This window comes from Platalea leucorodia (assembly GCF_965183815.1).
Source record: "Platalea leucorodia genome assembly, chromosome: 1".
Classification (NCBI taxonomy): Eukaryota; Metazoa; Chordata; class Aves; order Pelecaniformes; family Threskiornithidae; genus Platalea; species Platalea leucorodia.
The window spans coordinates 108,113,812-108,141,004 of NC_138823.1; the positions used below are offsets into that span (position 1 = coordinate 108,113,812).

The following is a 27,193-nucleotide window of genomic DNA, read 5'->3' on the forward strand; positions in this document are numbered from 1 at the left end:
ACTGCCCCACGGAATAGATATTTATTCTACAGAAAGTGGAACAGGAGGCACTGAAACAATTCTTCTTCGGTATTACTCTCCGGGCCCTGATGTTCAGGTTGTTCATTTGGGACACTCCAACTCAAATCGATTCTCTGTCTGACTCTGGGTCAGGATTTAAATCTGTTTTTTGAGATGTGTGCTCCAGTCACCAAGTTATATGAAATGGATATGATTCAGAAGGAAAGAAAATCTGGTGCAAATATGGACATTTGGTTTTTGGCAATAAAGGTATTAGGTATTTCAAAACATTGCTGGTGTTACAGTTAATTCAAAACTACCGATAAAAATCATCATTGTTAACAATTCCCCAAGAACTCCGGCTGGAAAAAAATCTAGCTCTTCCTGTTTTCAGCAAAAGGCTTGGTATTTCTTTTAAAAGGTTAAGGCTCCCTCTTTTAAACAAACTTCACATTTCAGCTTATTTTGAAACTGCCTTTTATTGGGATCACAGTCAGCAGTAAAGGAGAATCTGAGTTTGTAAATAATGACTGCACATCTGGTGACACATTATACACAGTTTGCAGTGACACTCCTGTTTACTAAGGCAGTGAAGGCTTTAAACATCATTTTAATTCATTTCTGCTGTTGAACCCTGACTAACATGGGAAAAAAAAGAAATAATGTGTTTTTTTCCTCCCCCCTTCCCTCTCCTCCTGTTAACAGATATCTAGAGAGGTAGGGAAGTGCTTCTTTGCTCAACATTTCATGCAGTTCTAATTCCAGCTAATGGCACTTGGCATGTCTGCACTTCGCAGCCCCGGTGCTAACAGTCAGAGAAATACAAGTGCTGCTGGAATAGCCTGCCCAAAATGTAGCGGAGACCAGCAGCTCCAGAAAGCAGCTGGACTAACTTGGTTCCAGGGAATGCATTTGTGTAACACTGTGTGATGCTTTCCTACATCGAACGGGCAAACAGCCCATGGGACTAAAGGGAAAAGACTGCAGTGAGAGCTCTGAAAGCAAAAGCACGGGCAATGATCAAACCTAAAGAGGCTGAAAGTGCTGCTGAGGCTAGGATGGGCACTGCAGGCACATGCAGTCCTGGCAAGACCCACGCACAATTTGTCACTTCTGTGGTGAATAAGTGTGTGTGCGTGAGAGAGACACTTGGCAAAAAAGGAGTTTGGTGCTATGGCCTGCTAGAGGCACTTTCAGCCAGGAGCTGCAGGTGGGGAAAGACAAAAATGATAAGTTGCCAGCACAGAATATTTTTCTCTTAGTTGATCTTCTTATTTCTGTACTTATGGACATGCTTGTCTTTTCTTCTTTTTTTTTTTCTTCCATTTTTTTTTCTCCCTGGGCTGTCATGCAAGTGCTTCAGGAGCGCAGCTTCCCACATTAAACTAACTGCTGCTGGCAAGACATGAGGCAGCGTTCAGCATGTGAGAGCAAAGCCCGGTTACCCGCTCTGCACCTTACCGACATAGAGCTGGCTGTACAATTCCAGTCGCGTGTGTCCTTCTGTTGGTGCTTTCCGGACCTCCAGGGGCAACTGGTCTACCTGCAGGCTGGCCTGTTTGACATTCCTCTCAGCATTGACCCGATGCCACTGGTCATCATTGAGCTGGTTGGGAGATCTAACGACAATTTCCACCGGCCCATTTCCAACATCAAATGAAAAGGAAACCTCCGTAGCAGCTGAAACACCAAGCAAAAGGGAACCCATCTTACATTGTAAACAAATTCACATACACTTCCTAAACAGAAAGGAGTCATATTTACTAGAAATACGTACTGCTCAGCCACCTTTCAGAATTTATAAGCCCGTTCGGTTCCTTCTAACTTGAGTAGGAGTTAAAGTATTTCCAAGGAAGCCATTGTGGAAAGCTTCTACAGCATGTGATGGAAATCGTATCAGTTCAGCTTGTAAAATTTAACCGAGAATAAATTATATCCTTGAAGAGGATTTTTCATTTCCACTAATAATTTCAATTATATTGGAAAAACCTTTCACCAGCTTTTAGAAGAAAACATCAACAGACCCTGAAACAATGACTTTAATTTTTTATTTCTGCAGCTTTCCAGTTTCTGTATTTTTTTTTTAGGGGAATATGCATTTGGATAAAAAAGTGGTGCAGAAGAAGTCTGCGTTTTTTTCCTTTTGAGAGGCAATTAATTTTTACAATGAACTAATAATGCAGTGGTAATGACCTATGTGAGATTTTATGGCTGAAAAAGAAATGGATTCTTAGCAAGCACTACCGTGCTCTATTTATAGCAGATGATTCAAAACATGTTTAGAAATTTTACAAATGTCCATTAGACTCTACTAGCCATTCCTCCAGGTCATCCTCGGCAAACTATATAATTGATACTTATTATTAAACAGGGAGTGTGATTAATAATATACAGATGATTTTGGAATGAAGAAATATAATTTTGACTTTCCTACTGATATTTAGTTTATATAATTTGGGGCTGTAAATCATATTATAGTGGCAAAACATTAGATGAAAGGGTTACCAGAAAACAGATTATCAATGACAGCATTCACAAAGCAGGATACCAGACAGAAGTAAAGACAACCTAGAGTCCCATCTAATTTGTTTTTCTTACATACAAAATAAAAAAGTCACAGCACCTTTTTAATTCTTCTGAAAAATCTCAGGTGCCCAATTATGGTCTCAGTGTTCCAGTACAGCTGTGGCTTCTTGTTTGGTTGAATTAATAAAACACAGTTTTATAAAAATCTTACTCAGCAAGGCTATTAAATTGTGGTAGAAGAACCACTCCATAATCATTACCAGTAACAATACTGATAAATAGTGGAAATATTTTTGTACAGGGCTTTATAGATTTTCACAAGGTTATGTCAGACTGAATTAAATGCATTTTTATGAAAACTGGAAGGATAGGAATAAACTTTCTACAGAGAATGTTCTTTCAAACCAAATTTATTATACAATTGACACCTTTGACTTTTTTTCTGCAAAACTAGCTATTTCTAAAAGAAAAAATTAAAAGCATATTCTATTGCTGTTGTAGTCTCTGTTCTCTGCTGAATAAAATAATTTCATTTCTTGAATAAACTGCCTTTCATAAGCCATGAACTTAGTCTGTTTGGCCTTTTGTACTTTACAAGACAGAAAATCTGTATGAGCCAAAGCTTGCCGTTAAAGAAATAAAGAGGTTTCATTTTAATGTTATTATGTCTTATAACTTCAGCGGTTCTGCCAATAAACTCAGGCAAATTAGGAATTAGAGTGAAATCTCTCCAGTACTTAAGTTGTATGTTGTGTTCAAGCCTATTTTCCAAGGGGTGTGTGTAATTCTCCTTTGAAGAACCACCTCCGATCTCTTCACTGTCAGGCTTGAATTGCTTCCCAGAAGTCTGCAAGGCTGTAAAATGAGAACCCCGTAGCGAACTTTTTGTCTTATTCTGAGGCAACCGATGGCACTGTTGATATTGCTCGTGGGTACCTTGAGTACAACCCTATCCAGGATTTTGAAAACCTCTGCAAGAATGCTTCTTTGTTTGCAAGCTCTTGGTCTTCTGGATGGAAGCATCTCTAATTTTTTAAAGGAAGATTATTCTTCCTTTAAAAGAGAAAGTATGAAGAATTGGCAAATAGAGATATTTCAAGTAGAAGTTCTGTGCCTGCATAGTCTAGCTTTATGCATGGCTTTAAACTGAAATCCGTATCACAGCCTGAAAGACTTACAATGAAATTCGTAATTATTGGAGAAAATTATTCACTCTGATATGAAAGTAAGAGTACCATTTGTATAAATTCATATTATATTTTTATATTTAATCTTACAGTTAGGGAAGGAAAAGCATTCCAGAAAAATCTTCTCATCAAAGGCCATTTTCAATGCATGTACCTGCTGACATGCTAAAAGTTAGAGAAGGCAGTACAGCATCTATGGACTGTGCTGATCCATCCCCAAGCAACCTAAAAGCATGACTCTCATTCATAAACCAAAGGGGAAGAAACTCATCTGCTAGACTGAGGGACTGAAAAAACATGAAGTATGTCAACGAAAAGAGCTTTGCAGGTGGGCAGAGGCTGCACGACAGCATGTCTCACGTGTCAGTTATGTTGCTGGTTCTGACTCTTCATTCTCAGTTTCCACTGGAAAGAATTTTTGAGTCTCCAGATTAAGTATATTCTTCAACCAGGGGCATCTGGGTAAAATGATTGGTACTTGTACGTTAACAGAAATGGATGAACATCTGGTAACAGGCACGTTAGTCAGAAAAGGAAGACAAACGAAATTGTACCCCCCCAATAAATGAAACAGAGGATCTGGTGACAACTGACATGGAGAAGGCTGAGGTGCTCAACAACTTTTTTGTCTCAGTTTTCACTAGCAATTGCTCTTCCCACATCTCCCGAGCCCCTGAATGTCAAGGCAGGGACAGGTTGGACGGGGCTTTGAGCACATTGCGCTGACCCCCCTCCTTCTTTTTCCTCTACCCCAGATTTACTGCTCTGAGCATGGTGTTGCATGGTATGGAGTATCCCTTTGGCCAGTGGCCAACTCTCCTGGCTGCATCCCTTTCCAACTTCTTTGCTACCCTCAGCCTACTGACTGGGGGAAAAAGCGAAAGCTTTGACTCTGTGCAGGCGCTGCTCAGCAATACCCAAAACACTGGCGTGGTATCAACACTGTTTTAGGCACAAATCCAGAACACAGCACCATACGGGCTGCTGCAGAGAAAGTTAACTTCATCTCAGCCAGACCCAGTACAACAATCAAATTTGTTCAGAATTTCAGCATAACTAGTTATGTAGCAGAGCAGCAATTATTTATTTTTTTTCCCTAAATATGGTTTACTTTTCAATCTCTCTATGTCTACGCATACAACCCTTGCATGATGTGGCATCTTTGACTCGAATACATCCTTGGTTCACATGACAGTGGTATTATTCTGTCAAACTTTTGAAGGGGATGATTAAAAGATATCTAACATACATGTGCACATGTGACAATTGCTTCACAGTGACCAACTGAACCAGAGCAGAATTTTTTCCGAAACATGTAAAAATAAGCTGCGCAGGTCCCAGAGATTTCTACTGGTCAGTCACTTCGTAGCTCATAAAGTAAGTTTTCCTAATGATCATTTTCTTTTCTCTTCTACCAAATACCATAAAACTCAAGCCAGTTATTCTAAGAAATGAGAATGAGGATCGGACATTGAACAAATGTCTGAAATTGCTTAATTATGAAATAAAAAAAGAAAATAAATGTGGGTTTTAGTTTATTTAGTCAGTACAAGGTTTTGTGATGGAAATTTCATAAAATTGAACAAGCGAGAATTTTTTATGTGCTCCTGCCACTTATATTCACTCAATAAACTGAGGCTTGTGGCTTAGTTTTACCCTTTCTGTGCCTTGTGCAATTACATATAATTAAATCTGAACACGTTTCTTTCATCGATTCAATTTTCTAAGGTCTCAGGTCATTGTCAGCCATCTGTTCAGAACATAGAAGTGCAACTTTGGCAAACAAAATGCCCTTCTCACTCTGTTCTGTGTTCTTCTTTTTTAGCACAATTCAGATCCCACCATTTCCTCATCTTAAACCTATGAAGCATTTGCCCATAAAAAGGAAGGGACACAACTGACCCACCTTGCAGGAAGACCTCGATAGGCTGGAAGAGTGGGCTAACAAGAACCTTATGAAGTTCAACAAAGACAAATGCAATGTCTTGCACCTGAGAAAACATAATCCAGGAGTGCAGCACAGGCTGGGGAGCAGCTCTGTGGAAAGGGACCTGGGGTCCTGGTGGACAAACAGCTCAATATGAGTGAAGAGTGTGCTGCTGCAGCAAAGAAAGCCAACAAGATGCTGGGCTGCATCAACAAGGGCATCACCAGTAGAGATAAAGAAGTCATTATCCCACTCAGTACTTGCCAGGCCACACCTGGAATACTGTGTTCAGTTTTGGTCCCCGCTATACAAAAAAGAGGGTCCAGAGAAGGGCCACGAAGATGATCAAAGGGCTACAAAGATGATCAAAGGGCTGGGAAGCCTGCCATATGAGGACAGGCTGAGAGAACTGGGCTTGTTCAGCCTTGAGAAAAGGAGACTTAGGGGAGACCTTATCACCATGTTCCAGTATTTAAAGGGTGGCTACAAAGAAGATGGAGTCTCCCTTTTTACAAGTAGTCACATGGAAAAGACAAGGGGTAATGGGTACAAGTCACTCCTGGGGAGATTCGGATTGGACACAAAAGGAAAATTTTTCACAAGGAGAACAATCAGCCATTGGAATAATCTCCCCAGGGAAGTGGTGGATTCCCCAACTTCGAACACTTTTAAGATTCAGCTGGACAGGGTGCTGGACCATCTTGTCTAGACTGTGCTTTTGCCAAGAAAGGTTGGACCAGATGATCCTTGACGACCCTTCCAACCTGGTATTCTATGATTCTATGATTCAATGACTGCATTGTCTGTGGGATTCTGCATTCCTTGGGTCCTTCCTTTCAAGGCTTTCTGGTAGATATGCTTTAGATAAACTCAAGTTCTGAGGCTCAACCGCATGGGAAGTTGCATGCACTTCTATGTCCTTTGCTATGCAGAAGGTCAAGCTAAATGAGCTGATAGACTTTTCTGGCACTCAAGATCTATGAACAGCTAGGTCTCCCATTCTCCAAGAACTCCTTGTGTTTCAGGTCTCTTTGTTTCCCATTTTCCTAGTTTGATCCTTGTGGATAAATTGCAGGCTAGGATCTCTAGCTATAATGAGGCTGCCAGCAAAGAAAGAGATGCTGACAGACGGGTGGGTGCTCACAAGATGCTAAGCAGTAGGTGGAGGTTCTCAAGACACATCAGCTGTGAAAAAAAAAGGAGGAGGGATTACAACCCTCCTAACAGTCAGTTTGGTATGCCTGTCTCTCTCCTTCTCTCCTTCTCTCCCATTATCCTTTCTCTGAAACACATACTTTCATCTCCTCCCTTGTACTTTGTTTCTCTTACCTCCCCTGATGTATTTTTATACCCTTCAATGGCACTTACTGATGTTTTAGTTGACTTACATCAAAGGCAATAGTATCTAACTTCTTTAGGATCCTTTTGAAATCCCATTCTTAGAACATAAATGCCTTGTTATGGCTAGAATCAGAGCTCACTTGCTTGGCTGTAAAACAGGATACAACAAGAAGCTATAAACTGTAGACTAAAACCTGCCAGACAGGTATTTCCCCCCTCCACTTTTCTTGCTTGTTCCGTGAAAACAACAGCTTGAAAATATTCTGTCTCTACATCTGCCGAACTTCTTGGACATTTTGTTTGTAAATACACCTTTGATGAAGGTCTCACTGACTAAACCAGTAGACAGAATTCAGTGAAATGATTAAAAATTAATGAAAACTTCATCAACAGATAGAGATTCTAAACCTATCATCTAGAGCTAGTGGTTTATCTACCTTTATACGGAATCCATCACCAGGGTCAAGATCAGGTCTCGTATCTGTAGTCAGTGGAATCCTTCCCATTGACTTTAGTAGACTCCAGATAGAAAAGAGGGCTTTCCAGGATTTGAAAGCAACTATCTTGTCCACCTTTCCCACTTACACTCAGACAGCTGAGTTTAAAGATAGCTTTACAAAGTCACCTCTAAACTACCTGCCCTCATTCGCACAGGGGTGAGAGATGGCCGTGTCAATGCTGACATTGAAACAGCATTGACAGGTTGTTCCTGGCCGCTGAAAATATGTGGAAAAGGCTACAGATGCTGCCCTGAAGTGCCATATTGGAACACAGGACTGGCTTTGAGGAAGCCACTTCCCCAGGGACACAACTGAAAATTAAAGCCACCAAAACATCTCAGAGAGAAACTGTTGATCCAAGTTGCTTGACTGCAATGCAGGTATTACTGCGTAGCTTGGCTGTCTGTTAATAATCAGGTAGTTGTCAAAAATCATGACCATATTTACAATCATTGGACTAAGCACCTGGAAGATTTCATCATTTATCTAATTCCCAAATGAAATGGCCATTTGAACTAATGAGCTAAAGCTTCACTCATTTGACCAAATGGCAGTGCACATCTATGCCCAAGACTGCAGTGATCCCTGAGCTAAGTGCCAAATGAACTAGCTCTGGAAGCTGCACAGCTGCATCAGCATGATACTGTGCCAAGAGTAATTAGTTCTAATGAGAGGCTATACTGCACCTAGGATCAAACCCAGCATAGCTGAGTGCTGATTTATGCTATCTTTCTTAGAATTAGCTCAGGTATTTCTCTAACATTGTACAGACTAGACACACTCTACATTTGCCTGTAGGTTAACAAGTCAAATGAAAAAAAATCATGCAACTTTACACTCTCCTGGACCTTATCCAGTCATTTATGTGTCAAGAAGGAAAAGAGGGTGAGTAAAGCCATCACTTTGATTTAACATCATTTAACACCCACTTCTCATGGTATAAATCCAGCCACAAGACATAATAACAAGTGAGGCTCGGTGTCTTTCTGAACCTTTAGAACACGCCGATATTCTGTATGGAGTAAACAATCCATTGGACAATCACAGAATCATAGAACCATAGCATGGTTTGGGTTGGAAGGGACCTTTAAAGATCATCTAGTCCAAGCCTCCTGCCATGGGCAGGGACATCTTTCACTAGATAAAGTTGCTCAGAGCCCCATCCAACCTGACCTTGAAAACTTGCAATGATGGGGCATCCACAACTTCTCTGGGCAACTTGGTCCAGTGTCTTACCACCCTCATCGTAAAGAATTTCTTCCTTATAACCAATCTAAATCTACCCTCCTTCAGGTTCAAACCATTGCCCCTTGCCCCCCTGTCCTGACACTACAAGTGTTCATAAAAAGTCTTTCTCTGTTCTTCTTATAAGCCCCTTTTATATACTGAAAGGCAGCAATAAGGTCTTCCCGGAGCCTTCTCTTCTCCAGGCTGAACAATCCCAACTCTCTCAGCCTTTCTTCATAGAAAAGGTGTTCCAGTCCTGTGACCACTTCATGGCCCTCTTCTAGACCTGCTCTGACAGGTCTCTGTCTGTCTTGTGCTGAGGACCCCAGAACTGGACACAGTGCTCCAGGCGGGGTCTCACCAGAGCAGAGCTGAGGGGCAGAATCACCTCCCTCGACCTGCTGGCCACGCTTCTTTTGATGCAACTCAGGATACGATTGGTTTTCTGGGCTGCAAGTGCACATTGCCAGCTCATGTTCAATTTTTTGTCCATCAGTACTCCCAGGTCCTTCTCTGCAGGGCTGCTCTCAACACCTGGGGATACTGGGGATTGCCCTGACCCAGGTGCAGGACCTTGCACCTGGACTTGCTGAACTTCATGAGGTTCACATGGGCCCACTTCTCCAGCCTGTCCAGGTCCCTCTGGATGGCATCCCTTCCCTCAAGCTATCAACTGCACCACTCAGCTTGGTGTCATCTGCAAACTTGCTGACGGTGCGCTCAATCCCACTGTCTATGTCGCTGATGAAGATATTAAATAGTATTGGTCCCAGTACAGACCCTTGAGAGACACCACTCGTTACTGGTTTCCACTTGGACATTGAACTATTGACTGTAACTCTTTGAGTGTGACCATCCAGCCAGTTCCTTATCCATCTAACAGTCCATCCATCAAACCCATATCTCTTTAATTTAGTGGCAAGAATGTTGTGAAGGACCATATCAAAGGCTTTACAGAAGTCCAGATGACATCAGTAGCTCTTCCCTTGTCCACTGATGCAGTCATTCCATTGTAGAAGGCCACTTGATTAAGCAGGCACAATTTTCCCTTGGTGAAGCCATGTCGTCTGTCTCTAATCACCTTCCTGTCATGCATATGCCTTGACATAGCTTCCAGGAGGATCTGTTCTATGATCTTACCAGGCAGAGAGGTGAGGCTGACAGGTTGGTAGTTCCCAGGATCCTCCTTTCTACCCTTTTTAAAAATGGGTGTGATGTTTCTCCCTTTTTCCAGTCACTGGGGACTTCACCTGAGTACAATGACATTTCAAATATGATGGAGAGTGGCTTGGCAACTACATCACCCAATTCTCTCAGGACCCTGGGATGCATCTTGTTGGATCCCATGGACATATGTATGTTCAGGTTCCTCAGGTGGTCTTGAACTTCAGTTAGGTTACGATGGGAGGGACTTTGTTCCCCCTGGTCCCTGTCTTGATGTTCAGGGACTTGAGATATGTGGGAAGAGAGACTACCATATATATTGATAAAATATTACTTCCCTGTGAAAAAGGAAGTACAGTGACTGCTATTAGCATTAACACTTTGATGATATAACTGTAAAGTTAGTTTTTAAATATGAGTGATTTCAGACATTCTGTAACAGTATTACTGATTTCTGCTCAGTGAAATTCTTGTTCCCTGGAGAAAATATTTTTAAAGACAATTTACCTTCAGTCATAGGAAGTCTAGAAACATGTATAGAAAGGAGAACAGAAATTAACTTCTCAATGAAAGGTAAAGGAATGAAAACATGTATAACTGAATAGCTTTAACCATTAAAGGTTTGGAAGAATGATACCATAGTATTTGGAAAAGATACAAATAGAAATACAAGGGTGTTTTTTTTGCAAAGATTAAAGAAACTAATTTATGGTGAAAAGGATTTATTAAATTCCTCTGCAAATTCATCAGGAATACAGAACTTTGCAGAATGTCTAAAGCTTCTTATGACCTTTTCAGTGAGTTTTTATATAATGTTTTAATTTTCAATGTATCCTGCTGACCAAAAAACCAAATCAGAATGAAAATTAAAGAAAAACGATTTGTCAATGTCCTGGTTTCAGCTGGGAAAGAGTTAATTTTCTTCCTAGTACCTGGTATAGTGCTGTGGTTTGGATTTAGGATGAGAATAATGCTGATAACACACTGATGGTTTAGTTGTTGCTAAGTAGTGCTTACACCAGTCAAGGACTTTTCAGCCTCCCACGCTCTGCCAGGGGCACAAGAAGCTGGGAGGGGGCACAGCCAGGGGGGCTGACCCAGACTGGCCCAAGGGCTGTTCCATACCATATGATGTCATGCTCAGTATAGAAACTGGGGGAGTTGGCCGGGGGGCAGCGATCGCTGCTCGGGGACGGGCTGGGCATCGGTCGTCGGGTGGTGAACAATTGTACAATGTATCGCTTGCTTTGTATATTATTATCGTATTATCATTATTTGTTGTTATTATTATTTGTTGTTGTTATTATTATTACTACTACTACTACTATTACTACTATTCTATTTTATTTTACTTCAATTACTAAACTGTTCTTATCTCAACCCACAAGTTTTCTCCCTTTTACCCTTCCAATTCTCTCCCCCATCCCACCGGTGGGGGGGGGGGGGAGTGAGTGAGTAGCTGTGTGGTGCTTAGTTGCTGGCTGGGGTTAAACCATGACAGTCAAACACAGAAAAGAGCATCCTATGAAGTGCCTATTCTTCTCATATTTTTGATCCTCATTTTCTCCACCATTTAGTCTACAGCCTGAAGGCACTTGATTCAGTATCTGCTGTGTGCAGTACCTACATCTGGTAGCTGCACACTTGCAGTGACATTTCTTTGCAAACGGACAGGGAATTAGATCTGCTGAGAGATGTCCTGATTCAGCAAGAGCTGCTGTTTTCTTATGCATATGACGATGTTGTCACATTGTAAGACAAGACTGCGCACAAGTAAATTGTTTTGCTGTATATTTAAAAGATGTGAACTTTAATACATTATTGTCCCTCTTCCATGATAGTTTCACATCTTCTTTCTAGTAAGGTTTACAACTGGACTAGTAATTTCAACAACTGGACAAATAATAAGTCTAAGTCATAGCTTTCTGTTTACAGGAATCAAGCGTCTTTGGATTAATGGGAATTACATATGTTAAAATCCTTCTTTCATAATTTTGTTTTATGACTGTTCAAATGTATTTTCCTATATCTGGCTGCCTGACGAATAGCTAGCTGTTTTCTTGTTCCTTCATTGCCCGTGTTGGATTAGACTACCTCTGCTGTAATAACCTTCGCCTATTGTCTCCAAGCTGAGCCCTTGAAATTCATTATCCTCACCTGTGGTTTTAATCTTAGATATTCAATATATACCAGTTGACTCAGAAGTACTGTACTACATTGCAGCATAGTCCTGGGAAATTCTGGGACTCCCTTAATCTGGGATTCCCAGGGTACTAGGAAATACTGGGGAGAGGAGATGACAGAAAAAAATTGTGGAAAAGGCAAGTGAAGAGAAGGCAGATGGAAGCTGGAAGATAGGAAAGATAGTAGCTAGTGGTGTACCCTTGGGGTCAATCTTTGCTCCAGTCCTCTTCAAATCTTCATTAATGATCTAGATGATGACAGAGCAGGGTGTACCCTCAGCAGGTTTGCAGATGTCACAAAACTGGGATGTCCATGCTGCCATCCAGAGGGACCTCGACAGGCTGGAGAAATGGACTGACAGCAACCTCACGAAGTTCAGCAAGGGGAAATGCCAAGTCCTGCATCTGGCAAGGAAAAATTCCATGCACCAGTATATGCTGGGGGTCACCTGGCTGGAAAGCAGCTTTGCAGAAAAGGATCTAGGGGTTCTGGTGGAGACCAAGTTGAACACGAGCCAGCAATGTGCCCTGGTGGCAAAGAATGCAAATGGTATCCCGGGCTGCATTAGAAGGATTGTTGCCAGCAGGTCGAGGGAGGTGATCCTTCCCCTCTGCTCAGCACTGGTGAGGCCACACCTGGCGTGCTGTGCCCAGTTCTCTCTCTGGGTGTCATGGTTTAACCCCAGCCAGCAACTAAGCACCACACAGCTGCTCACTCACTCCCCTCACAGTAGATGGGGGAGAGAATCAGAAGAGTAGAAGGGAGAAAACTCATGGGTTGAGATAAAGACAGTTTAATAGATAAAGCAAAAGCTGCGCATGCAAACAAAGCAAAACAAGGAATTCATTCACTACTTCCCATCGGCAGGCAGGTGTGCAGCCATCCTCAGGAAAGCAGGGCTCCATCACACATAACGGTTACTTGGGAAGACAAACGCCATCACTTTGAACATCCCCCCCTTCCTTCTTCTTGCCCCAGTTTCTATACTGAGCATGACGCCATACGGTATGGAACAGCCCTTGGGCCAGTCGGGGTCAGCCCCCCTGGCTGTGCCCCCTCCCAGCTTCTTGTGCACCTGGCAGAGCATGGGATGCTGAAAAGTCCTTGACCGGTGTAAGCACTACTCAGCAACAACTAAACCATCAGTGTGTTATCAACATTATTCTCATACTAAATCCAACACGGCACTATACCAGGTACTAGGAAGAAAATTAGCTCTATCCCAGCTGAAACCAGGACACTGGGCTCCCCAGTACAAGAGAGACATGGACATACTGGAGAGAGTCCAGTGAAGGGCGACTAAGATGATTAAGGGACTGCAGCACCTCACATATGAGGAAAGGCTGAGAGAGCTGGGACTGTTCAGCCTGGAGAAGAGAAGGCTCAGGAGGGATCTCATCAAAGTATATAAATACCTGAAAGGAGGGTATAAGGAAGATGGATCCAGGCTTTTTTCAGCAGTGCCCAGTGACAGGACCAGAGGCAATGGGCACAAACTGAAACACGGGAGGTTCCATCTGAGTATCAGGAAACACTTCTTCAATATGAGGGTGACAGGTCTCTGTGGGGATCTAGTTGAAGCCTACCATAATTTTTTTCATCAATGTGCTGGTTTTGGCTGGGGTAGAGTTAATTTTCTTCATAGTAGTTAGTATGGGGCCATGTTTCGGATTTGTGCTGGAAACAGTGTTGACAACACAGGGATGTTTTCATTACTGCTGAGCAGTGCTTACACAGCGTCAAGGCCTTCTCTGCTTCTCACCCCACCCCACCAGCGAGGAGGCTGGGGGTGCACAAGAAGCTGGGAGGGGACACAGCCGAGACAGCTGACCCCAACCGACCAAAGGGATATCCCACACCATATGGCGTCATGCTCAGCATGTAAAGCTGGGGGAAGAAGAAGAAAGGGGGGGGATGTTTGGCATGATGGCGTTTGTCTTCCCAAGAAACCGTTACGCGTGATGGAGCCCTGCTTTCCTGGAGATGGCTGCACACCTGCCTGCCCATGGGAAGTAGTGAATGAATTCCTTGTTTTGCTTTGCTTGTGTGTGTTGCTTTTGCTTTACCTATTAACCTGTTTTCATCTCAACCCACGAGTTTTCTCACTTTTACTCTTCCGATTCTCTCCCCCATCCCACCGGGGGGAGTGAGCGAGCGGCTGTGTGGTGCTTAGTTGCCGGCTGGCGTTAAACCATGACAATCAACTTCAGTTAAAAAGAATGCTGATGGACTGTAGGACTATTAGGTTGCTGATGATAATCCGTTTGTTGTCTCTGTTTCTCTTGCTTAACCGCTTAATGCTGACTACGTGCCTCTCTGGATGGAACTGGAACATAACAGTGAGCTGGTTTGCTGAAGCTCATGCTAGGTAAGACTACAGTGATAGTAGCAGGTAGAAGGAAGAAATTAAAAGGTATATTAATTACCAGCAGTGTATCACTCACAGTAGATGTGTGTTTCTGGAGCATGGCACCAGGATGGCTTTTGTCTGTATTCATGTGGTTAGGGGATTCTAATAGTTTCTACTAAATTAGATTTTGCTAGCGTAATCTATATTTCTGGCAGTTAAAAGTGTGCATTATTGCTGTTTCCTGCATAATTCAGTTCCAAAAAGTAAACTACAAAGTTTTACATTCTCCATTTTTCTCCAGTGCATGATTAGTCCTCTTGGATTGCATTAGGAAAGTCAAAGAAATTAGTTTTTTACAAGTAAATATATAAAGAAATAAAAAATTACAGGTCATTATTATTCTGCTAGCCTGTTGGCTCGTCTGCAGCACCAAGCTTAATTTTGTTGTGCACATGCCACTTACACCAATATCCATCTCTATCTACATATTCTGAAACATTTGCAAGTGTATTTCAGTGCTTCCTTATTGCTGTTTAACAGGACTTCAGCTAGCAACACTACTTTTTTCCCCTCTTTCTGTTTTTCAGTATTTAAGGGAATAATAGACTGGGATACTACTGTGTGGAGTGATTACCTCAGGTGCACATTTAGAGCTGCACTGTTTCAACAATACTAGTATTAGAAGTGGGCCATTCACTACCATAGTCTGCTCTCAAAAGGTTACGAAGTTGTATACAGAAAGAGGCCTATCTGTTAGACGCAGCACTTCTCGGTTACAGCTTGTTTCTGGTAAAGAGTGATTATGTCAGTGAGCCATTGCGTTTCCACGCACACACAAGATTAGACTACTCCTTTGGAGCAGAAGCTGGAGCAGAGAACAGCACAGACCTTCCCTGAGTTTTCCCTAGGGTGGTCCAGCCTGCTGTCTGACTGTAGCTGAGGGGGAACTTTTAACTGCTGGAAACCTGTCTCGACATTTTCCAAAGCACACAGGCTACCTGCAACTGGCTAAATGCTCTCCAGGTGCAAGATAGTAAAAAAATAAATGGTCCTGGCTTCTCTCATCTTGTGGATGGACACCAATTCTCCTTCTACTGGCAGACAACCGCTTACACATGTAATTCGCAATATTTTGGAAAGGCGTAACTGTACTGGAGCTCAGTATGAAGGGAAACCAAAACTGAATGCAGCACCTTCCTCGTCATGAGGAAGCATCTGTGTGAGGACAAAGATAAGGAGGGATTTGATTTTGGTAATAACTAAAAATCAGTTATTTTTATTTCACTTTGAAATAAACTCAACTATCAACGAACCAATCAAACAGAAATCCCAGTCTTCCTATACAGTAGATTAGATTGCTTTGGGGGATAAAAATTACTGCATGTAAATGAAAGTACCAAATTTTCTCATGAAAGATCATGCGGAGGCCAAATATGCCCTAAGAAGATAGTTATTTATTATCATTATTTATTAATTACTTCAGTTATGCTCATTGCACTCCAGCTGTCTTGTAGATAAGCACTTGAAAACAACTCTTATATTTTTATTATTATATTTTAGTTGATGCAGCAATTTTCAGCCATGGACATCGAGAATGAGAAATAACATTATCAGTCCTGCATGAACAGGGAACCAAAGCAAAGATATGTGAAAGGACTTGTTTAAGGTCAAACATCAGATGGTTAGAGCAGGGCTTGAAAAAATACCTACTTGCTTTACTTCTAAAGCAATAAATACAATTGCAGACAGATGACGTTACCTCCCATCCAGCCAGCCCTCTTCCAATTACTACTTAGCTGCTTGGAAGGAAGAAAGGAACGGTGACTCAGTTGAAGGTCCTGTTGATTCATCTCATGAGAGTTACTAAAGCTTCAAAAAAATACAGCAGCAATATCTTCTGGTCTCTTTTGTGAGAGATGATTCACACAAAGGGAAGTGCAGTCAGTGCACTGAGTGGAAAAGGAAAGGAGGCGTCTGCTTTCCTCTGTGTAGTGGGTTATAATATACTTCATTATATCCTTTTAACTGCAATGCTTTACCATGAAACTGAATTGGTCCAATGCAACAGAAGACACCACAAAAAGGAGAAACACAGCCATCAAAACAGAGCTCTCCCATGCAGCATATAAAGGGTTTTGTGTAACTGGTAGTTATTTTTTGTTGGATGAAAGACAAAATAAAAGTGGGTGCTAACACTCATGGAATCAGATTATGTCTGTGCGTGGTAAAGTATCAGAGGGATTTTTGAGAAGAGAGAGTAGCTTCTTTTCCTACGAAAAATTGCTATGAAGTTGGCATGGTTCTAAAAATGCTGAGCAATGGGTCTGGGTGCTTATAAGCAGAGACAAAGGATATCAAAACCCCTCTCGAATATGCCACACTTGAACGTCACAAAAATCAGCCAAAGTTGTCAACAGTGCATCATACTAAAAGTGGCAAGAGCACCTGGTGCAGACCTGAAAAATAGACATCAAGACTGTCACTCTTCTGTGGTGTGATTTTGAGAAACAGCACATTGCCCCTGTGCTTTCTCTTCTGTGGTGTTTTTCTTATTCCGTAATTTGCATATTAGCTCTAGGTTCTGCTGTAGACTGTGGTTAAGACTCGTAAAGGAATTTAGATGCCTAGGTGGTAGCTACCAAAAAACTTTTAAATCTGGCCAGGTGCTCATGATGATATGAACTTACGGATTTTTCTGCCTGGCCACATAAGTTTTTATCATTTGTAGTGGCTGTTTCATAAGCAGTTTTTCATGGCTGCTATTTATTTCTCTGTGGCTGTCCAGGGGTCACCATCAGGGTAAGGACCCTGTTGCACTATGCGCTGAACTAACACAATAAAAAAGGCCATCCAAAAGGATGGCTCAAGTCTACTTTTACTGTAGTAACTCTGTATGTGAAAAGAGGGTGTGTGAGGGGGCAGGGTAGGCGGACCCAGCTAACTGTGGCTCCCTTTTTTCGAAAGCTTTAGATGAAGATTTTCATCTCTCAGAACTATACTTGTAATTATTTATGGGTGCCAACATCCAGGGCAGACCCTCAAAAATGGAAGATGATGTTTCTGGTGTTGTTTACTTTTTTATTCTGCAGCAGGACAAAAATACCTACAAAAAATACAAAGCAGGAGTATCATGGAGTGGTACAGGAAAGCGGGAGACAGAATTGACATCTTGGAGGTAAAAATATGTGCTCTGACTTCATGGTAACTAGAGGCAGAAAACTCCTGTAACACACTGGCAGAGGATAAAGGGCACAACCACGCGGTATGTGCTCAGTTTTGACTGGCACGTGAGTGAGGGACCTGCCTGGTTTAGCCACCTTTTCTTTACTTTGCTTCACTGTGTGCCTGAGTCTCACGAAATGTAAAACCAACAGGAGACTCACTCCTATTTCCTGCTGTAACAGTGGAAAACATAAAAGGGTGAGTGAAAGGATTTATGACTGTATAAAACATTTGTTCTTAAGAATTCATACTAATAGAGAGCTGTCTGCAGTGCACGAGTAGAGACAAAATGCACTACAGGGATCCAAGCTCTATTTTAAAAACAAAGTCAAGATGTTTAGATCAAGAGGATATAAAAAGCCTAAATTTTGTAAGATAGTGTAATGGCAGTCTTGTGGTAGCAGCTGCCTTCATGCTCTTCTTAAAAAAATAGATTCACTGTTTTATTGGCTTTTTAACAAAATTTTACATGAACGTTTTTTCTTTTCTTTGCACATGTGTGCAAGGTTTCTGAACAAAAAATCAGGAGAAGAAATATTCCTTTTCCTTGTCCTCAGAACAACTGTAGCAAGGCAAGGCAGAGAGACAGAGACTGAATTGAGAGTGACTTAAAAATTAATTAATTTTCATCATGATTTAAATTGATATTTTTGTAAACTAGCACTTAAACCATGATGAAATGCTGCAAAGTGTTACGAAAATCTGTGGCCAAAACTTTATATGAACGTTAAGCATCTACCACATTATGATGTTCTCGCAAACACTTAAAGAGAAAAAAATTATATTCACTTGAGTCAATCTATTAACATCATTTGAATTAATCATGTGCATAAATATTTGAAGCATCATGGATACAATTGTATTATTATTATTAAAAACACCCCCTCTTTCATTATATCTTATCGTTGAGTCATAGAAAATCTTTTCCTACTTTAAAACTGAATTGCTTTGGTGAAAACAATAAAGAATAATTTAGACTTTCAATAAGCTAACTAAGCAATTGCCAACACTTTATCTAAAAAGTCCAACTTAAAGAAAAAAAGTAGTTTACAGAGTACTAAGACCCTATTTAAACACTCAGAAGAAAGATTCTCAAAAGCATCTGAATTAATTAGGACCAGAAGACCCATTGGATTCAGGCCATGTAGCCTGAGGAAACAATGCAGCTTGGTTGGATCATTTCAGATTTCCTCACTCATGGTGTTTCAAGGTATTGGGTGATGTTGTTGATTAGGATTAAAGGTAAGGATTAAAGAGCAGAGTGGTATGGGTGACAGTATAGTGGGTGTCTGCTATAAGCCACCTGACCAGGAAGAACACATGCATGAGATCTTCTAGAGACAGCTAGAAGTAGCCTCATGTTCACAGGCCCTGGTCCTCATGTGGGTCTTCAAGCACCCCAATATCTGTTGGAGGGACAACACAGCAGAGCATAAGCAAGGTTCCTGGAGAGCACTGATGACAACCTCCTGCTGCAAGTGAAAGAGAAGCCAATGAGGAGAGATGTTCTGCTGGACCTTACACTCACAAAAAAGGAGGGGCTTGCTGGGGATGTGAAGGTTGAAGACAGCACCAGCTGGAGTGTTCATGAGATGGTAGAGTTCAGGATCCTGAGAGTAGAGAGCAAGGCAGGAAGAAGATAAGCTTCCATAAGTACTTAAGTGCTACTTAAGTAGCAAAAAGAAGACTAGGGAAAATATGGGCCCACTGCTGAATGAGGCAGGGGCCCTGGTGACACAGGACATGGAAAAGGCAGAGGTAATGAACAGCTTCTTTGCCTCAGTCTTTACTAGCAAGACCAGCCTTCAGGAGTCCCAGGCCCCAGAGATCATGGAGAAAGTCTGGAGCAGGGGGGCTGGACAACATGACCTCCAGAGGTCCCCTCCAGACTCAACCATATTGTGATTGTGTGATTCTGTGATTGCAGAGACTGTGTGGGCTATTTACTTCCTGAAAGAGCAGTTGAGATTCATTTTAGTCCCATGGGCAGGATGTTATCAAAATCACACATTTGTCCTTTGCCGAGACAAGCATTTTTAAATATTAAAGTATTTTTTTGGGAAAAAGGATAATTGCACCTCAAGTGGGTCTCCTAGCCACTAGGTCTATTCCTTCATTTGCTCCATGGCTCATTAAAAATGCCATTATTCCTGTAAATTGGTGAAGAAAAGATTGAGATACTCAAAGACATTTTTTCCTCATAATCTAGTGATCAGAGCATCCACAGATGCAGTGGAAGGTAGATACCTGAAACTCATGTGGGCAGAGAAAAGGAATGCACTGGGAACATCTGCCAAGTCTGGCCATGTCAGGTAGGCAGAGCAGTGCCTACTCCACTGAAACCAGAGCTCTTGATGTGCTACTCAGGTGTTACAAAGACGCAAACACATCTGGGCATGCCAGAGGATACATCTTGAGGAAATTCCTTTGGAAAATTTAGGCTGATACAGGCCTGACACTTCCTGCTAGGTGGCAGCTGAATAGGTATTCTGAGTATCAAAATTTTGTACTGAGATGCTTAAGCCTGTTGGTGGATCTAGCCTCTGACACATAGTCTTCAGGAGGAGACACATCCAGTCATGAAGTAAACCAAATTCAGTCATTACTATCAAGAAGAGAGGAAGCTTGTCCTGCTAGTTTGTTTTGGAACATGTTGCCATTTACCCTGCTAAAACAGAAAACTCAGTGATGAAGCTGGGCTGGAGAAGTCAACTGAGCTCAAAGTGGCACCCTGCTACTACTTACCACGTGAATTAATGCAAGAAGTCACACAGTCACTTCAAAGAGTAGCAGGATGAGAAAGTCTTTATGTATCAGCTTGTTGACTTCAGTTCTACATGTGAATTTTGATTTCAAATTACAGGAAATTACAAAGACAATGTAAACTAAAGGCGTTACCATAGTTTAATGACTTAGTGCCCAGATTTTACCCTGCAGTTGAGTAAGGTAAGAGTGCACATGAAGCCAGTATGTGAAGCAGACATCACTTTCTAATGTGTGGCAGAACACAAAGAATATGAAAGCATATAAGGGATTTAACAAAGTCAATCCTTCTTTGATTAAAAAACCCTCTGATTTTTGGCAGAAGAGAATTGTTACACATCTAGCATATTTGATTTTCTTCCAAAAAGAGCAGAGATGGAAAATAGAATTGCACAGATTGTTGATGAGATAGATGAAGTATGGGTCATCAGAAAATTAAAGGACCTCTAATTTGTTTTGGATCAAGTCATATTTAGTATTATAATGAATACCTTTGCACAAGAAGTCAGCATATGTCTAAATTTCTTTTGCCAGTAACACAACGTTGGAAAGGTCAGAAAATAATACATAACAAATGGGATCCAAGTGTGATCGGCCAAAAATTCCTATGATGCAGTGGGCAGGGTATGCCGTTGTACAAGGTACTAGTAAACCATTATCAGAATTAATGTGGATAGTTCTGATTACCTGTGTTTAAGAAAGAAGAATTCAAGGTGAATTGAGTAGGAAGAACCTTATTAGCATAACGAGAGAAAGGAACAAGAGAAAATATCTTAGGAGAAGAGATGACGTGAGTGTGTCTTGCTTAACACAGCAACTAAAAGCTGAGAGAAGATATGATCGCTCCATAAATACACAAGGGAAGAGTAAATGCTAGGAAGGGAAAATAATTAGTTCAGCCAAAGAACAATACTGAAACAAGAATGAATGGCTATGGACAAAAGATGCAAATAAAACTGCTAGGAATTAGAAGATTTCTAACCAACAAAGGTGTGAAAGTCTGAAACAGTCATCCAGCTGGCAAAAATTCAAACTATTTTCAATACAGAGTTGGACAAGTTTAGGGAGCTAGACACAGGTTATGCATTGTGGTTATCTGTGACAGCAAGGATCTAAATTCAAGGACCCAGAAGGTCTGTTCCTGTCACTTGCCTAAGACATCTGGTAATTTTGCGCAGTATAGTAAATATTTTACTTTCTGCAGGAAAAAGATCAGCATACATGAAGAAGGTAACAAAGCATATGCAGTTTCAGCATGTAACAGAAAGCAGACTGGAAATGAGAGCAAAGACCTGAGATGAGCTAGTGGGTGGCAGGGCTAGCAACGGTTTGCCACGTGTTGCATGTATTTAGTGCAATACAAACCAAAGTTAGGGAGAACTATGCTTTTTGAATGCCAACCAGTTCCCACCTTGAACTTTATGTGAGCTGTAACTGATTTATAAGACAGTGCACATAAAATGACTATTAAAGTGGCATTTATGGCAATGAGAAAAGCATCCCAGCACCCTTGAAAGGAGGGGCTAATGCTGAGGGGATGCTGTACGGCACTGTGCAGTGCAGGGTCATGAATGCCATACTGACATTGAGGCAGACCAAAGTAGAATAACCTGTACCAGCAACCTGTACCCTGTCGGAGTCGAAGCTAGTTGCAGAAGAGCTACTGATGGCCTTAACTTCCCCACAGCCCTGGGCCTAGGATTTTCTGTTGGTCAGTTTTAGCCAGTTCTCCAGCTGGGATGTTTATTTGCTGCTTTTGGCTTGCTCCCACATGCCAGTCTTGGCACCTATCCCCATCTGCTAATTAGGAACAAGGATACAGGTGGAACTTGCCTTCTCAGATGGGCCATAAATTGCCCTGTTTGAATATCAGCGTTTTCTGCATCACCTACCTCATCTGAAAAGAAAACTTATCTTTAGAAGAATGGCATTTGTATTTCTTCAGACTATGGGTTTTTTTGTTTGTAACTTTCATATTGTCCTGGAATAGGATGAGATTTTGCAAATACTGCTGTAAAAACATTTCGGTCAAAAATTTCCCTGAAGAAATTTAATGTTTTTCCATTTAATTTGATAACTTCTTACTGGCCCCTGGGATGAAGAGATTCCTCAGTGTCCTGTGCATTCTTTGACGTGTGGCTAATGCAACATGCTCTCCTAGGGGGCTGAAGTGACCTTCTGCTAGGAAAGCAAAATAACAACTCAATTAAAAGAAACAATGAAGGTCACACCAGTTTCCCTACCCAGCTAGAAAGATAAAGCGGTGGAAAATGTTAGCTGCATCTACATTAACATATGGGAATTTAAAGAGTATCATGTGGAAAACTCATTGATATGGCAGAATTCCATTTTAGGATGCCTCTGGAGAAAGAAGTGATGAAGTTATTGAAATTTGTAAGAAAATGTATTAATCAGTCATGTTAGAGCATTCAGTCTGGAGGAACGAATGCTGTCTGGGCAGAAGCAAACAGCAATGGGAATCGTGATCCCTGGTGTGTCACTGCTTCTTGTCTGATTTTGGAGAAGTTACTTATGTCTCAACTAAGTAGCCTAGAAACAGCCAAGCACAGGAAGCAATGTAGGACATTTCTCTTCAAGTGCAAATGTTAGGTATTAGAGTGCTGTCGGTATCCCTTGCCCACAGAGCAAGTAGCCCCATCCTGAAGCCATACTGCTGCTCTCAATTAGCAAGCTACTCCATGTAATCCCTTTCACAGCAGCCAAGTTCACTGATCGCTCCTTGGGGAGACTTTTAGGGCAGCTAGCATTGCCAGGGTTATCAGCCAAGTGACATCTCTGAACGTAGGGGTTGTAAATATTTCTAGCTTTCTAATCAAGAAATTAAGAAAGCTCCTTCCTCTCTTACATGTTCACGCCAGGATCAAACTCAAGCTGACCTTTATCTCTCTAAGCCTCAACTTTTTTTCTGTTGCAAAACTGACTTGCTGTTGACTTACTTCAGAGTAATAACAGTGACACACAATTCATTAGTGTCTATAAATTGCTTGGAGGCGCTGGGATGAGAGGAGCTACAGAAGTGCGCAGAATATCTTTTCCATTCGAATAATATGACAGTGTCATTAAGAGACTTTTTTGGAAACAGTTTAATTCACCACTGGCTTTCTAGAGCAACGGTCCTGGGCATCTGATATAAAACAGTGATGGTACATGCTTCTTCCCAGATTCTCAGGAGTATGTTTCTTCCAGAACTTGCTTTCAAGAACACATGTCTTCCAAAACTTGGGATTCTTCTTGATCAGAGAATTCAAATTTGGACTATTTTACAAACACCTCACAGGTATGAAATAGTTGGATTTTCATAGTTATAGCTCTCCGAAGTCTTCAGCCCACATCTCCTAAATGTGCAAAACCACACTCTTGCTCATTTGACCCTAGTCAGATATGTTGATATTCAGCCAGATTTTAGGTAGCCCCCCGCCTGCTACAGAGTTTCAAGATAGGATCCTGGAGGTCTATTTCCCTGCACCTCGATGGCTCTAGGTGGGCTCCCTTATGCAAAGCTACCACTTCCAGGGAGGAGCAACTGCAAGGAAGGACTGAATGGGGAGGGGAGCTGAGAGTCTTCAGGAGTTCAAAATGAAATTCTTGGCATGTTTTGTTTGGCAACATTCTGAAGTACTTAAAAAAAAAAGAACATTAAGATTGCTTATGCAGACCTGTAGGATCCATGTTGCTGTTGGCTGACGTACAGGCTGCTGTTTCATCTCTGTTTCAGGCGTGCTAGGTCTGCTCCCGACCTCTGAACCACAGGGACAGAGGTAAAGGCAAAGGATGAATTAGGGCAACGGCCAGCTAAACTGGTTAGCGGTAGTAGGTGGGTCTCTTATGGCAGACGTGTATCTGATGGGCCACACAGCTTATTTCAGTTCATAGGAGTATTGCATGCTATAGCCAACTCCCCATCACCTCTCAGAGCAAGTGTTGGCTCTACTGCACGTACATAGTATAGTTATACGGAGTGTGGACACTAAATTTCATAGGTGCTTTCAGGTACACACTGAGGGAGCAGATGAGGGGCTCTGAGAAAGATGCCAAACAGTTCCTCAAAATTATATTCAAACTTTTTGGTGGATTGGTTTTATGGAAGTGTTGTGCTTTAACCCCAGTTGGCAACCAAGCACCACACAGCCGCTCGCTCACCCTCCCGCCATAAGGGGACGGGGGAGAGAATCTGAAGAGAAAAAGTAAGAAAACTTGTGGGTTGAGATAAGAAGAGTTTAAAAATTGAAATAAAATAAAGTAAAATTAATAATAATGATGATGATAATGATAATAATATTGTAATGAAAAGGAAAACAATGAGAGAGAGAGAGAGAGGAACAAAACTCAGGAAAAACAAGTGATGCCACTGCTCATCACCCATCGACCAATGCCCAGCCTGTCCCCAAGCAGCAATTGCTGCCCCCCAACCAACTCCCCCAGTTTCTATACTGGGCATGACGCCATACGGTATGGAACAGCCCTTGGGCCAGTCGGGGTCAGCCCCCCTGGCTGTGCCCCCTCCCAGCTTCTTGGGCACCGGGCAGAGCACGGGAAGCTGAAAAGTCCTTGACTGGTGTAAGCACTGCTTAGCAACAACTAAACCATCAGTGTGTTATCAACATTGTTCTCATCCTAAATCCAAACCACAGCACTATACCAGCTACTAGGAAGAAAATGAACTCTATCCCAACTGAAACCAGGACAGAAAGGCACTGACAAGGAACTGCCTGAGACAGCCCGGGTAGGCTTTGTAGATAGCAGGTTACATACCTCTTGGTCTTAAAAGGCAGGTCAAGATTAAAGAAAGGGGCGAGTGTAAATGAAAAAATAGTGTTCTCAATGGTGTTTTTATAGAAAGACTGGATTTTAGGTTAAACCTTCCTGAAACCGTATAGGAAAGCTCTACAAGAGAAAACATCGATTTTTTTCTCTCTAAAAACATTTGTAATTTTCAAAATATCCTGAAGTTTTGACCAGAGACCTATGGTTGCACTGCCTTACAGAAAAATTTATACCTTATCCAACTACCTCCTTTCTAAGCAATCCTAGCTGTTGCCAGCTGACCAGCCAGCTATAAAAATAATGGGGTTCTGTAAATTTACTGATGTATGTAAAAACTGAGGCTTCAAGTAATTCTACATCTCTGCCAACTGTTCCATGAATGGTGACAAGTACAAGCCTGCCAGAGGAGCTGCTTGATAAATGGAATAACCAAAGACTTCAGCCACATTCATAGTAACATTTTATCACTGTTTTCTTCATGACAGTCCTCCTTGTCAGCTGTTTGGAAAAGCTATTTCTTATATCAGAGAAACATGTTCTTCCCTTCCTTCCTGTATTCCCCCTCTCCTCACAGATGGCAGTGTTGGGCTTTGCTGAAGAGACATGAAGTTACTCTTCAAGATACTGCAAGATTCCACCTCCTTTTCTTATAAATCTAGAGAGTTAGAAAATAATCTGTGCAGTTATTAGACCTTAAGAAGCTCCAATACAGCACACCAATAAAATAATTTAAGGAGTATTCCTAGTGACAACTCTTGTGCTCGGAATAAAACACGCAATAGCAAACTCCTTTCCAAAGACTTGAAGGTAAGAATTTTTATGGACCAAATGATTTGTTTCCCTAATATATTCACCAAGTGCAGCAAGCTGATTAAAATACTGGATATTGCAGACCCTCTCAGTTCCTGGTCGGTAGAGCTAAGCTTATGCTGCAATAACCATATATTACAGGTATACACAGGTATTTCACACATAAGGGAAGAAGAAAAAACAATTTGCAGCGTCTGCTGGCAGGACACCGATTTCAACATTTTCCTTCTGGAATTGTAAAAAGTAAAGATATCAAGGAAAGGTTTTATAGGAAGTCATTCTTCTTCAATGAGAATCGTACCTGTATGAGAAGGCAACGAACAGACAAAAGCAACGCACCCGCTGTTTGAAGTGCAGCAGCTTGCAGTAAATACCTGATGACAGCCATTACGCAAAAAACTTTAATACAAAATAGCTGTTCTACTAGAGAATTTGAGGGGCTAGCTGGAAAGCAGCTTGCCAAAGGAAACCTTCTTGAGGGGCAATTCTGTAATTCCCTTACTGACCTAACTTTATGCTCCTGTTATGAAACAAATTCACACATTAATTTTACGGGACTTCTGTAAAGGGGAAGCAAACTTTTAAGAAGCAGCAAGGTCTACTGTAAGTCACGTAAGGAACTTCTGAAATCCTGAAACTACTTTTCATTTGAATGAATTCCAACAAAACATAACTGCAGACTAGAATGAAACAAACAAACATGAAAACCGTATAAAACAAACATTCATTAAATAAATGTGTAATTCAGAAGAGAGAATGAGTTTCTCTTTTGTTACTAAAAGCACAGTATTCAACCCTTTTTGAGCTATGACTGTTGGAACATTCAAGTCATAGAAAGGCCTATTTTCTGGAGCTCTGAAAATTTCAAGCAATAGCTGCCAGGAAAGAAAGGGCAGAGCGAACACAATTCTATTGAATGAACTGCTTTGTCCTTTTTAGCAAATACAGTCAGCATAATTTTAATCAAGAAGTTTTTACTACTTTAAACAGCAATAGTACATTTGACCTTACAGACTGTTTTTACAGATGGTATTTCAATTTCTACCATCGAGAATTTGCAATCTAAGGTTTAGATTCAGGGACACGAGGCAGAAGTTGAACTGATACATATGCCAAATCACAGCAAAGTCAGTGGATCTCAAGCATAGGCTTAAAATCAAAATCGTGTTTAATGATATTCTGGGTACACTGCCACATGCCTTCTTGA

At 41.5% G+C, this 27,193-nt stretch overlaps 1 protein-coding gene across 1 annotated transcript in view; it reads right to left on the reverse strand.

Annotated features, from left to right (window-relative positions):
- Nucleotides 1-27,193, reverse strand: part of CNTNAP2 (contactin associated protein 2) — a gene marked incomplete at both ends in the record, with an annotated part of 1,183,012 nt that overhangs the window by 89,266 nt on the left and 1,066,553 nt on the right. Inside the window, one exon of the mRNA XM_082307127.1 lies at nucleotides 1,462-1,680. Coding sequence (XP_082163253.1) covers nucleotides 1,462-1,680 — 219 coding nt within the window. The remainder of the gene's footprint in view (nucleotides 1-1,461; nucleotides 1,681-27,193) is intronic.